General features: G+C 37.2%; 1 protein-coding gene across 1 annotated transcript in view; it reads right to left on the bottom strand.

Annotated features, from left to right (window-relative positions):
- Positions 1-14,227, bottom strand: part of DHX36 (DEAH-box helicase 36) — a 42,960-nt gene that overhangs the window by 23,613 nt on the left and 5,120 nt on the right. The window contains exons 3-12 of the mRNA XM_065942323.1: positions 13,441-13,672; positions 11,922-11,960; positions 10,591-10,761; positions 8,788-8,867; positions 7,669-7,743; positions 7,360-7,526; positions 5,169-5,250; positions 1,076-1,216; positions 509-611; positions 37-124 (exon numbers count right to left, since the gene is read on the bottom strand). Of these exons, the coding sequence (XP_065798395.1) occupies positions 37-124; positions 509-611; positions 1,076-1,216; positions 5,169-5,250; positions 7,360-7,526; positions 7,669-7,743; positions 8,788-8,867; positions 10,591-10,761; positions 11,922-11,960; positions 13,441-13,672 (1,178 nt within the window). The remainder of the gene's footprint in view (positions 1-36; positions 125-508; positions 612-1,075; positions 1,217-5,168; positions 5,251-7,359; positions 7,527-7,668; positions 7,744-8,787; positions 8,868-10,590; positions 10,762-11,921; positions 11,961-13,440; positions 13,673-14,227) is intronic.

Raw genomic sequence — 14,227 nt, 5'->3', positions numbered from 1 at the left:
TTCTTAGAATGGCAATAAAATACATTTCTAAAATACCTGATTTAAACATCACTTGTGACATCAAGAGATCATGTAACGTGCTGATGTTGTCCCAGCCTGGTAGAAAGACCAATATTGCACCATCCTATGCAGAGGGGAAATAACTGTCACAAAGGATCACACAATAAAATACAATAAGAGTATAATTCTGTGCACAATTAAGTCTTCATTAAAATTATATTAGCTCAGGATGACTTTTAGCTACTAACTATAACTAAAGAAAAAGTGAACTAAAGTTCCCTTTTTAAAAATAGGATTTATAATCCAGACATTTCATTTGTTGAGTCTTTTCTTCAAACAGGTCAAACTGCTAAATCATTTGGTATTTTGAAATTCTTGCTCCTGGTATCAAAGGCATTTCTTCCAAAGATTATTTTTTTAAAAGCATTTAAGAAAAAATATTTTTTCAAGTCCTTGACATGAAATTGAAATGTTTCACTTTTGAAAATTAAAGAAAAACAAAACTAACCTCTTCTTCCAAGACAATGTATCGAATAAGGGCAGCAACCAAATTCAGATCAACTTTTTCATCATCCATCATTTCTACAACATCTACAGTGCTTGCAGAATACCTATCAAGTCAAATATGAAGTCATGAAATACTTGACAGTTTCCTGACGTTTAACTTACCATAAAATTTTAAAAGTAACTCAATCTGCAAATGGGAAAACATAATAAAAAGAAATATTAAAAAAAAAGAAATATTGAGATTATGACAGTGTTTACAAGTCAAATCAGTAAAGTATCCAGCTAGAATATGAGACTCAAAATGTTATCCTCAGGGCTTCTCTGGTGGCTCAGCAGTAAAGAACCCGCCTGCCAATGTAGATGACACTCCAGTATTCTTGCCTGGGAAACCCCATGGACAGAGAGGCCTAGCAGGCTACATTTAGTGACTAAATAACAAGAGCTGGACTCCACTGCGGTGACTAAACAACAATGCTACCCTTAAATACATACAAAGTCAGGACAAACCTGCATCTTGTTTTAGTCATTCAGCTACTATGTTCTCACTTTCAAACAAAAACAGACTTACCTTTGTCTCAATTCCCTTAGATAACCTGGCCAGCGTTCTTTATAGATCGCTTCTTTTTCTTCTTTTTCTTGTCTATTCACATGCCCTTGCATGAAACCTTTCTTAAACTGGGATCTGTGTTCTTTTTGTTCTGGAACATATCTAAAATAAAAATACTCTTAAATAGCTTTACTTTATTTAAAATTGGTTTTCACTAGTATTTCTGACTTTTTAGGATTCTAAAAAGAAATTTTAAAGAACATCTTCACGATACTTTCTAGTAAATGCTAGTTAATTTACAAATATGAACACATAACATTTTAGATTAAAATCATTATCAAAATATGTAAAAGCTCTAGATAATCTTCAGCAATAAAAATTTAAGTGGTAGAGTAACTACCATCTGTAAGTTTGAATTTACTTTTATTTCAAAAGTCAACATTAATATAGGTTCAAAATAATAGTTAACAATTGCCTAGAAGACTCAGATTTTGAATATAGGAAGTTTCTAAACGTGGGCACAAATAATTTCCTGGGGAGTTTATAAAACAGATTCCTCAATCCTATATCTTGTGATGTGAATACAGTAGGTCTGGCTGGGGTCTGCTCATCCAGCAATTTTATTCAGTGCCCCAGGAGATTCACACAGTGTAGTTATAACATAGTCTGTAGATCCGTAGACTCATGCTTGAGAACTACTTCGTTCTGCTCGGTCTCAGACACAGACAATGGCAGAGCCAGAATCAGCATTCAGGGGGCTTACAAGTCAGTCCAGGGCTACGCTTTGACTTCACCATGCTGCACTGCATGTCATCTACCATAAGTGAGGTGTGAGAGGCATGGGAGTGGAGAGAGACAAAGAAAGATAAACCTATTCTTTAACCGCAAAGCCCCTCGGAGCTCACCTAGATGAGAGCATCTAGACAGAATGGGGGGTGTGAAGCATGGGCTTTGTCAGTCAGACAGATGGAACTGACATCCGTGCTCTGCCACTGACTAGCTATGTGACCTTGGACAAGGTTATAAGCCTCTGGCTTTGAGTTTTCTTATTTGAGAGATTAATACTCTTTTAAGTACTGACATGAGAATGAAAAAGAAGGGATAAAGGGATAAAGCACAGTGCCTGACACATAGCAGACATCCCAAAGAGTTCATCAATCCCCTTCCCTATTCAGTACCTGTGACCCAGGACTCCCCTAAGTCTTCGATACATATAGAGGCGCCAGCATGAGGTAGGGCAACCTGAGACAGAGATTAATCTAGTCAGCAGGATGGACCCACAGCTGGCTCCCTTCCCGGCAATTACAGGACCAGAGGTAACCTTCAGCCCCCTCCCCAAAGACCCAATCACAACCGAGCATAATATCTCACCTATTTTCTTTCCTACTTCTCTGCAGAGCAGCTCTTCCTCTGGAAAAGGAATAGCTGGGGTCTCTGCTGAAAACTTCTATCCAATGATCACCCTACTTCACCTCCCCTCTTTCGCTGGCTACAGAACAAGTGCACAGATACCATCTGTTGCTTCAAGAGACACCCCTTAACTACAATTCCGTGTACATTCACTGCCTTCTGGAGACCTTAAGAAAGCAATTCATCTTTATGTCATGTTAGATTACTGATCCCTGAATCTTTGTTTCTACTGTCAGGCTGTTGCCTGTTATTACCTTAGAAAACAACTGGTGAATGTGCTATGGTTAAGAAACGGGGACACACGGTTAAGTGGAACTGAGGAGGGAGAGCATAAAAACTTATGAGCACTGATGACAGAACCAGAGCACAGAAGACCAACATACCCTCTTTCCCTATAACGCGTTCCTCCCTGACACACGTCCCTCCTTGCCCTGCCGACCTCGCTGCTTTCCTGAGCTGTCCAGGCTACCCCTGCCCTACACGCTCTTCACTCACCCAGAACAGTAGCCGAAGTACTGTAAGCCATTCTCTGTCCCGTCCCACTTTCCCCCATGGAAACCCTGACAGCTTTCTCCTTGAACATACCATCCGCTTTTATTTCTTCTACTTAAGGTCCTTCTTATCTCTCCCATGTTAGTGTAAGAGTTTCTCTGTGGGCACTGTGGTCTTCACTCCCACAAACACTGCCATCTACTTTCCCCAACACTCTGGTCAGTGAGTATGACCAGAGTATACTCCTTGAGAGTAACAGCCTGTACATGCCCCTGTCTAGACACAAGCTCCGGAGCTGTATAATGAGTCATTCCCTTGTTTTCTCTCAGATCTCAGTGCAAGTCATAAAGTTTCAAAAATATGTCATATAAATGTCCATTCAAAATTCAGCTGACTTTTCTCCATGTAAAGTATGCAGTAGGATCTTTGTTCTCACCTTCCCGCTATCACTTTCTGGTTTTCTCCTTTAACAAGTAAGCTGTGGAGTCTTGAAAAATCTCAGCATAAATGTTTCTACATCTGTCCATTTAGTTTTCAGATGTTTACTATAGGCCAGGTACTGTGCTATGTACTAGTTACAAAGATGCATAGGACAAAATCTTCAACTTTGAAAATTTAAAATCTAGTGCAAGAGACATATATAAAAAGATACATCACATGGCAATAAGGTAAGTGGTACAAGAGATATGATAAAAGTGCTCTGGCAGTCTTGCTGAGAAGGTAACACACTGTGAGAGGTATCAGAGAAGGCTGAATGGGCAGGGATTTGTTCTTACCTAATAGTTTACAGATGAAAAGGGGAGAAGGTGGCAAATGTAACTGAAAGGAGGAAACAGCATGTTAACAAAGCATAAAGTCATGAAAGAAAGGGCACAAGCTGGCATAGAAGAGACAGTGCCTAAGAGAAGCAGCATGAGGAATGTACGCCACTGGACAGACAGGGCCAGACTGTAAAGAGCCTTGGGGTGACAGGCTAAGAAGCTGGACCCTGATTCTGTGGGTCTGTGCCTTCAGCCCTCTCTCACAAAGCGATACTAAGGTAATTCTGATGGCTCCTCGAGAAACCTGCTAGCAGCTAAAGGCCAGCGTGAACGGGACTGTAACTTGGGCATACCAGCTGAGGTGCTCCACTCTAGGCCAAGACAAACCAACAAAAAGTCTTCAACTAGTTTTCAAAGAGAAATCTCGAGGGGTATACTCTAGGGAAGAAAGCTCACATGAGCAGAGTTTTGGGGAAAACAGATGGCTAGCATCTGTGAAAGTGAAGACCACAGTGCCCACAGAGAAACTCTTACACTAACATAGGAGAGATAATAAGGACCTTAAGTAGAAGAAACAGAAACGAGAAGATATGTTCAAGGAGAAAGCTCTCAGGGTTTTCATGGGGGAAGGTAGGACGGGATACAGAATGATTTACAATACTTTGGTTACTAAGCATGTAAAGCAGTTAATGTATCCTAGAACGTAACTGCTTGAAACACCAGCTACTTTGATTTAGAGTTTAAACAACCGGGTGGAGGACAACAGGAACAACCATTATAAAGCATACTAAGCAACACAGATTATTTTTTTTGTTGGAAGCATAGTGGGAATCAAATGTAAGATGACGATTTTTGTTTGAAAAATGTAAGGTTCAAGAAATCTGTGATACTGGAATGCTGCTGAGTATAGATTTAGATAAGTTTAGAATTCAGGAAGAATTCAGTCTTGAAACCATAGTTCTGAAAGCTATAGGAAAATAGTTCTGAAAATTAGGAACTATGGTCGTGGAAATAGGATTGCACAGTGAAATCATAAAAGGCTGAGAAACATCTAAGGTGAGAACTCTAGGGGAATATCGTATTTAAAGGGTAGGAAATGGAGACCAGCAAAGGAGAATGAATACCAGGCAGGAGAATCAGAAGAGAAGTTCAACACTAAAGACAGAGATTCCCAAACTTTTCTGCACAGGGGTCTTTAGACAATACTGATATGTGGCTCCAGCCCAGGCTCTGCAATATAATATGGTATGAGTGTCAATGTGGATTTTCAAAGACTCCAGGTGATTTCAATGTGCAACCAAGTTTGGGAATCCCTGATTTAAAGAAAAACAATGTTTTAGAAAGAAATAGTTAAGGATGAGCTTCTTAGACTAAAGTTTGACAAAATGGTGATACTAATATACTAAAGTATATTAGTACTTTTAATCTTTTACTATCTAATATTTACTTACCTTATTTTTTCAATTATATCTTCCAAAAGATACTCCACAACCGGAAAAGTAAAGCCAGGTATATGTATCATTGGACAGTTACCTATTATGGTAGATAAAACATAAATCTGTATTCAAATGTTAAAAAAAAAAAATCAACTGTAAATAGGACAATGACTACATTAGTGTTAACTTCAGAAAAGGGTCCTGAAACTTTTACAGCATACCTTATTTTTCCATATCTCACTTAATAAAAACAACAGTTTAGTCTTCATTCAATAGCAATTTACTATTACCAAACTGTATAAACACCTCACAGTTCTACAAAGTAACCCAGAATACAAAAAAAAAAAAGTATATTGTAAGTTGGATTCAGGACCTATTAAGTCTATTTCTCTTCATCATTAGCCAAGATGGTGCCATGAGAACCTAAGTTTTAGTGAAATCTACATAAGGAACATGACCTCTGTGGCATCCAGAATTAGGGAAAGAAAGGAATAGTTACAGCAAGAACTAACGAACTATTAAACTACTGCTTACTCTTTTAGAATCACTAGTTAAAAAAGAAGTCTCTCAGTACTGTTACTTAATTGTTATTTAGGTTCTGTACCAAACAAAATAAACCATGTTGCCCATAAACAAAGGCCAAAGCTCCAGCACAGAGGGAGGTAACTGAAGCGGCACCACAGCTCTGAGGACACTTATGCCTCTGACCTGCGTACGTTTACGCAGTGCTAGCTCTGGATTTCTCATCAAAAGGACTGAGACAGACAAAAAGGAAGGCTCTGAGGGTCAACTGGGCTGATTACACACACATTAAATACAGTGCTATTCCATTTGAACATCCTCCCATTTCTCCTCCTTCCCCAAACAATTTAAGCAGTAGAGACAGTGAGGCATAATTGTAAAAGAATATACTCTGCAGCTACCCAAATTTAGGTTCTCTTTTATTTCTTGGTTACTCTGTGCAGTCTGTGGGATCTTAGTTCCCTGACCAGGGATCGAACCCAGGCCCCAGCAGTGAGAGCACTAAGTCCTAACCACTGGACTCCCAGGGAATTCCCTCAAACTTAGTTTCAAATCATCCTGACCCTCTGTTAATTATGCAACCTTGGGTAAGCTACTTAACTATTCTGAGGTTGTTTTCCATCTGTAACAATGAGAATAATAGCACCTACTTCACAAGGTATCAATGAGCATTAATGAAGATAGGCCAAATACACCACCCAGCAAGTTGAAGGTATTCCACAGTTATCACTGGTATCAGTTATCGCTAGTTACCACTGTTATTGGCAAACTGCCACTTTAGCCTGAAATACTACATAAAAACTACAGAAGACTATCAAAAAAAGTAAATAAAATTTTCAAATCTGTGGTTTGACTTCATTAATGTCACCTTAATTATCTGGTGGTAGCACCAAAATGCTACGTCTCTTCACTACAAGACCAGAGATGACGCCACCATTTAAACAACTGCTAGAGAGGGCTTCCCTGGGAGCTCAGAGGTAAAGAATCTGCCTGCCAGTGCAGGAGACATGGGTTCAATCCTGGCATGGGAGGATCCCACATGCTTCTGGTGGAGAAGGCAACGGCAACCCACTCCAGCGGGTTTGCCTGGAAAACCCCATGGACGGAGGAGCCTGGTGGGCTGCCGTCTACGAGGGTGCACAGAGTCGGACACGACTAAAGCGATTTAGCAGCAGCAGCACATGCTTCTGGAGCAGTTCATGTGCCACAACTACTAAGCTTATATACTCTTAACTATTTAAGCCTGAGGACCTAGAGCCTGTGTTCTGCAACGTGAAGCTACTGCAATGAGAGGCCTGTGCACCGCAACTAGAGAGTAGCCCCCGCTCCCCCAACTACAGAAAAGCCCGTGCAGCGACCGACACAACACAGTCAAAAACAAAAGTATTTTAAAAACTACTAGAGGGTAGATTGGAGAAGGGAATGGCAGCCCACTCCAGTACTCTTGCCTGGAGAATCCCGGGGACGGAGGAGCCTGGTGGGCTGCCATCTATGGGGTTGCACAGGGTCGGACACGACTGAAGTGACTTAGCAGCAAAGGGTAGATGAATATTCAAATATAACGCATCGCTAAACATTGACTACTTGCATCACTAAACATCTGAATACATTTTAAAAAAAACTGCTTCTAAATTCAGTGGCTTTGTGATAACTCTATAAAGTAACAGTCATAAACTCTACTCACCAAAATACTCAGAAAACTTCTCAGCATTCAGTGTTGCACTCATCAACACTACTTTCAGGTCAGACCGACAGCTGAGCAGATCTTTAACAACAGTCATTAAAACATCTGACTGTAGATTTCTCTCATGGATTTCATCAAGCACAATATGGCTAACACTGGACAGATGGCTACAACAGAAGCATAAAGTTTGCTACTCAGCACAAAATGAGAAACAGAACCATTTTACTTTTACATAACAATAAAATCCAGTGCAATAATGACATCTTTTGATGATGTTTAACTAGATGTCCTGCGTTGAAACATACTCACGGGTCTGACTGAAGCCACTGAAGGATGATTCCTGTTGTACAATATAAGATAGAACCTTGTTTCCTTGGCAACCGACTGTGAATAAAAGACATGAATTAATTCTTGGTTTTCTTTACTAATGAACTATTAAATACCACAAACGTTTAAGAGAATATCTTCAATTTAAAAAATGCTTTTGGCTTTAATGAAAAACTTCATCCTTAATTTTTTAGCTACCAGAACTCCTACAGCACAGTAATGAGAAATACTAGCTTCAAGTTCATTATACATTATTTTTGTTATAAATACAATGTTGGTGATTTCTCTACAAGACCTACCATTCAGAAAAAGACCAAATATTTAGGAAAATCAACTTCAGCTTAGTGACTGGAAAATCAGTTCATTTAAAAAGATAGACAGTATCTTGAGCTGCAGAGGACTACAAAAAGAGAGTGGAGGGGGATGGGGGTTAAGATACAAACTAAACTAAGGTAGTCATAGGCTGTGTGGGGGCACCAAAACGCACAGGAGGCCACTCCTTTAGGCGAGTGATGGTCCACTAACATAGCCAGGAAAAATGTTATCCTTCTGAACATTTCCTGGTGTAAAAGACATCTTAAAGCGAAAAAAAAGTGAAGTGAAAGTGGTAGTTGGTCACTCGTGTCCGGCTCCTTGAGACCCCCATGCACTGTAGCCTGCCAGGTTCCTCTGTCCATGGAGTTTTCCAGGCAAGGACACTGAGTGGGTAGCCATTCCCTTTTCTAGGAGATCTTCCCAACCCAGGGATCAAAAGACATCTTAAAATGTTAATTCAAATCTGAATTTAGATTAAAAAAAAAAAAAAGATTTTGTGGGTTGCAAGCCTATGTTGCAGTTACTACAAATGTTAATTCTAAAAACAATAACCAACATAAAAATTTGGGGGGAAATCTCTTTTTTTTAAATCTCTGATAACTTTGAAGTTTCACTAAAATCTACCTGTAAACAAGAAGTGAATATTCTTGCAAATTTTCTGGCGGTCCACTGATTAGGACTCAGCCCTTTCACTGCTGAGGGCCTGGGTTCAATCCCTGGTCAGTGAACTAAAATCTCACAAGCTGCCTGACACGGCCAAAAACAAAAGAAATGAACACTCTTTACCTCTGGAGCCGAATTTGGTATCCAGTACTATTACCATTGCCACAAGATTCCGCCCTTTCTGCAGCCACTCTCTCTGCAACCTTTAATTAAAATAAAATACAGTTACAAAGAAAACATTTCCTTTAGAGTAAATATCCTAAATGTCTGAAAATCTGGAGTTGTTGAAACACTACTCATTAGATTTTCAAGAGTTAAAATAAGAGAAACATATTAAAATCTGAGGTATCTAAGACTGTGTCTTTTAAGAGCTTAAGACTACCTGCTTATGCTTACTTTTCATTTCCTCTGAAATTCTCCCTCCTATTTCCAAAGCAACTTTCTATAAGTCCTCTCTTTGTCTTAAAAACAGTTGGAAATTTTAATCTAAACTCATAAAGGTTGAATATAACTTGAGAGTAACTATATACTTGATACTTTTTCTTATCTGATTCTTTTTTGTAGATTGGCAGGCTTAATTCTTAACTCTTAGTTAAGTTCTTAGAGTTATGACTGATAAAGATAAGCTCTGGACAGATGAAATCCTATAAACTAATACTGCTTTGTGCAACTGAAAGTAACCAACAGTCATTTAGTGACAGAGCAGTGATTTATGCGGTTAGAAATAGAAAATGACAATTAGCTTTTAAGCAATACTTCAGAAGTAAAATTTCCCAATCATCATATCCTGTATACATTAACTTAGACCATTACTTCACTTATACTGTTGATTAAACTGCCCATTTAAATACCAACAGATCTTGGGGGGGAAAAAGCAACGAAATAACCTAACTGACATTTCTCCTTACTGTCAATTTACAGTGGCATGCTGCAGTCCATGTGGTTGCAGTGTCAGACACGACTGAGCAAAGGAACTGACAGTCATGTTTTACTGAAAATGGTAAAATTAGACTTCTAACCAAAATCTAGCTATGTAATAGTGTCACAATAAAAGTGGCTTATTTTTCATCACTCTGTGAACTTATGCCACTTCTAGGAATATTATCCTCCTGCAGACACAGCAGGTTTACTTTTTTAAGACAGTTATCTCTTAGGAACTGTAACTTAACCGTATACTGTAATTTCTACAAAACGTTGTTGTAATTGGTAATGCAGTTCCTGACCACAGACTCTGTATAAAATGACTTAGAGATGTAATAAATAACACTATCACAAAATCAAATACAACTGGAAAGCTTCATAATCTAAATTTACACAGTTACCTAACACTGAAGTAAACGTACTGTACACCTGACGTTGAAAGACCCCAAACATCTCTTCAGAACATACAACTCATATTTAACTAGGTCATCTGACTAAACACAAACAAAAAATGTTATCTATAACAAACATGCAGTTAATACCTGTTTCAAAATAAACTCCAAACACCTTATTTTTCTATGACTAATTCCCCAATACTGAATTGCACTAAAAAATCAGAAATATTGTTGTCATTCAGTACCTATACACTGAAAAAAAGAGCTGAAAACAGTATTGAATGAATCAAGGAGTAAAATGTGAAGTATCTAATGATGGAGATTATTTGAAGCTCATGATCAATTCTATAAACATTATCAGCTTTTCATTTAGTTTTAGAGAAAATTGCCTGGATTTGCAATTTATCTTGAACTCCTAAACATCTTATCAATAAGAGAGAGGTCATTCAATTTCTTGGTGTTTACTACCAAATACTTGCTTTCATAACAACATATCCTAAACCTAAGTAAGAATCACCCCAACACTCAAAATCAGTAATTTCTAGCAAGACTACATAGAAGAATGAAGAAAAAAAAAGTTGGGAATTTTAACAAGTGAGAGATTACTTACTGAAATGGCACTAATTCTTCTTGGCTGAGTACAGACTATCCTACAAGCAGATCCTTTTCCTCTTTCAATGTAGTTATCCAAAATGAACTGAGTAACTTGAGTGGTTTTTCCACAACCGGTTTCACCACTTATCACTGTTACCTGATGATTATCAATCATATTTACCAATTCCTATTTCAAAAGGAGAAAAAAGTGAAAGACATCACATGTTAACCATGTCTGAAAAGTTACCCGAATCTTACCGAACCAAAGGTTAATTGTTTTTAATAAGCATATTAATACTTGAAAATTCTGTTATATGCAATGCTGGCAGTTTGGGTATCTGGATCTACCAGTTTTCAAGAGATGAGGCACCAAATTTTAAGAAGAGCAGAGCCATGGCTGTCAGAGAAAAGCACACAAGCAAAAGGAGACAGCTTATAAATTCATGTAAGAATTAACACTGATTAATGTTGACATGTGGGTCTATTGAATATAAGGCAAATCCCCTTAAAAAACTACTCAGAACATCAAGGATTTATGTTATAAATCAAAAATATGGCTTCGTTTGCAGGACAAGTTTTGTACACTGTTTTGAGAACAAAGAAGAGTATAATTTAAGACTATTCCCTTTTAAATAATTAAAACAGAGCCAAGTTTTAAATAACTACATCAAATGGCTAAAATTCAGGTACTATCTGTAAAACTGCCTACTCAGGAAAGATCTTATAAACATGAATATTTTCAAATTAGTAGTACTGACAAAACCATCCCACCACTACTTCAAAAGGTTACTAGGAGTTATTTTTAATCTATGAAACAGTCTAACTTGAAAACTCGACCATTTAAAAATTTATCAATACCTCATATATATCAGAACAAATTCCAACAAAGTAATAGCTAGAAGTACTTAGAAGCAGACCATGATTCATTCATTCAAAAGGTATTTACTAGGGGTCTATAGAACGTAAAGCACTGTTCTGAGAAAGAGGTACACAGTGACCAAAACAGACTGTCCTTAAAAAAGTAAAGTCAAAACAAAGGAAGGCTGAGAGGTCAGGGAAGGATGGGAGACTATATTATTCTATATAGGGTGATTATATGAGGAAACATAACCTAACAAGTGAAAATTCTATTTTTAAACTCTACCATGGACATAAAAATATTTTCAGTAAAACTGCTTCAAAAAATTTTTTTTTTGGTCTTTCAACAATTCAAAAGAATAAAATGAACTTCGAAGACTATCCTTTAGGGAAAATTTCATTAATTTATATTTCTTCTTGATTAGTAGCTTAAAAGAAATGTATTTAAGCATTTTGCAGATCATATTAAATAGTGTATATAAATTTTACCTTTTGCATTCCATACGACGGCAGCTTTTCCCTGAAATGCTGAAATTATAAAAAAATTTTAATTTTTTACAAGAGAAATGTAATCAAATTATAATCCTGGTAAATAGAATATATCATAGATAAACATATTAAGAGTCCAAAAGTATTTTTTATTACCACATACCTTATGTGAGGTGTCAAGACTTACCTTGAAAAATAGCACAATGATAGGCATCAAGCAAGTGGAAAAATGTTTATCAAAAAAATTATAACTTAAAGGAAAAAATATATTGCATATTACCAAGATTGAAAAAAGCTGAGCTCCTGCAAACATTTAAATTTTAAACCTGGTTCTGGTAATTACCTGGGCAAGCACAGGTGGGTCACTGACCTGAGATTCTTTTTCCTCCCGTGAAACAGCCAACGTAACCTCCTGCAGAGGGCTGCCGAGAGGTTTAAATGACGTGGTACACAGGAAGCATTTACAACATGCCTGACTGAAAGGAAGACCAACCGTTTCTTCTCCTGACTTTCCCTGCACTAGATCAATTGCTCATCTTCAATAATATCTGAGTTCTGTCCTCCATACAAAGCAGAGATGGCAGCTAACTGTATTCCTAAGGTTATACAAGCAGTTCAGCTCTCAGGTAAAATATTCTCAATAACTTCATCTTGAAATCTTCTCTGTCCCTAATACATATTTTAACTCAAAAGGCATCAAAGAGCTACAGAATTTGGTCCCTAGACAACCTCAGCTGATCTGTTCAAAGAAGGATAGTCAACCCTCACTGAGCCAAAAGATCCTTTCTTTCCTACAGGAGATACAATGATCTGCCCTTCTCAAAAATGGCAGTACATATCTGCACATTGAAGACATGGCTCCCAGAATTCCCTATTTTCTCTTAAAAAACAAAAAGTGAACATTTTATTACATCTATCTCTAGAACATCCACAAATCATTCAATTTTATGTTTTAGCAGGAGGGACCTTGCCCAGGAAAAGAAAATACTGAAAAAACTTCAAAAGAGAACTCAGCTGCCACAGTTCTGTCTTTAAGGTGTCAGTGGCGTAAGCACATCATATGACTTTTGAGGGATTTAATTTTAACATCTGTAAAAGGAAAGAGTGGATTAGATTTTCCAGAAGAAAACAACTTTACAATTCTAACCACCCTGTCTCTTATGACATCTCACTAAAATAGTCTAGAAATATTAAAGAGTGAATTTTTTTTTTTTTTCATTTGCACTACCCATTTCTTAAATATTTCTTCTCTTTCATCATATAAACTGTGAGACAGGCTCCTTATGTGTATGTAATTCCATTCTCACTACTTTTCTATACTATGAACCAGGCCGGAGTCGGAGGGAGGAAAAAGGTGGGGGTGGGGAGACTTTCAGAGGATGGCTTGTTGAGAAATCTCACTCATCTAGATATCAGGCAGCTACCTCTAACCATAAATATATATATATATTTTTTTCATAAATATATTTTTATCAAGTGTCAGAAGAGATGACAAGTAAAAATCTTTTCTTTCCATTACCTGCATTTCAATATACCGAAGGTCAGTTTTTTTCTTTTGTAAATCTTCCAATAATTGTTGGTCTAGAATTGCATCTGGTTCATTTTCTTGAAAGAGATATTCAGAATCATGGTCAATGTATTTGTCCCTGATTCTAAATGGCCTCTTTTCTTGATTTATCATTTTTTTTTCCTGATGCTCAACTTTCTTTACTGATTTTGGTTTGTTTTCAGCAGGAGCTTCAGTACCGTATCTATTTTGAAAAAATAAAAAAATGATAAAGGTTAAATAAAGATCCACTCAAGCCCTGAAACAAAACAAAACAAAATATGCTGTTTAAATGATTTCAAAATCACCAAAACCAAGTCCTTATTCTTTAATCTTAGTAGAACAATATGAAATACTTAGATTTCTTGTAATAAATTCAATGAAAATACTTAGATTCTTATAATAAATTCATTTTTTTCCACCCTACAAATAGATACTGACAGATAGGTTACTCCTTGTGGTAGTTAAAACAATAAAAATCCACCCAATAGCCATTCCTTCATTGCAATGACTTAACTGTTTTTCTTTACCTAATTTTCTGAGCCTTGTTTTATTTCACAACTTCATTTTCTTCCTGCTACCCTTTTTGAGCTACAAATGGGATGCTATACTATGCAGTCCCAGAAAAACTACTTCTAATTTGCCCTGATGATGATAGTTTCTATGAATTTCCTAAAACAGCAATTTAACTTCTTACAGATCTCCTCCACAAGAGAATTTTGGAAATACAATGGTGGGTAGCTAGAAAAATAAATAATAA

Source organism: Muntiacus reevesi, chromosome 8 (assembly GCF_963930625.1).
Source record: "Muntiacus reevesi chromosome 8, mMunRee1.1, whole genome shotgun sequence".
NCBI lineage: Eukaryota > Metazoa > Chordata > Mammalia > Artiodactyla > Cervidae > Muntiacus > Muntiacus reevesi.
Note: the sequence above shows the minus strand (reverse complement) of the source record. Positions and strands in the feature narration are given on the sequence as shown.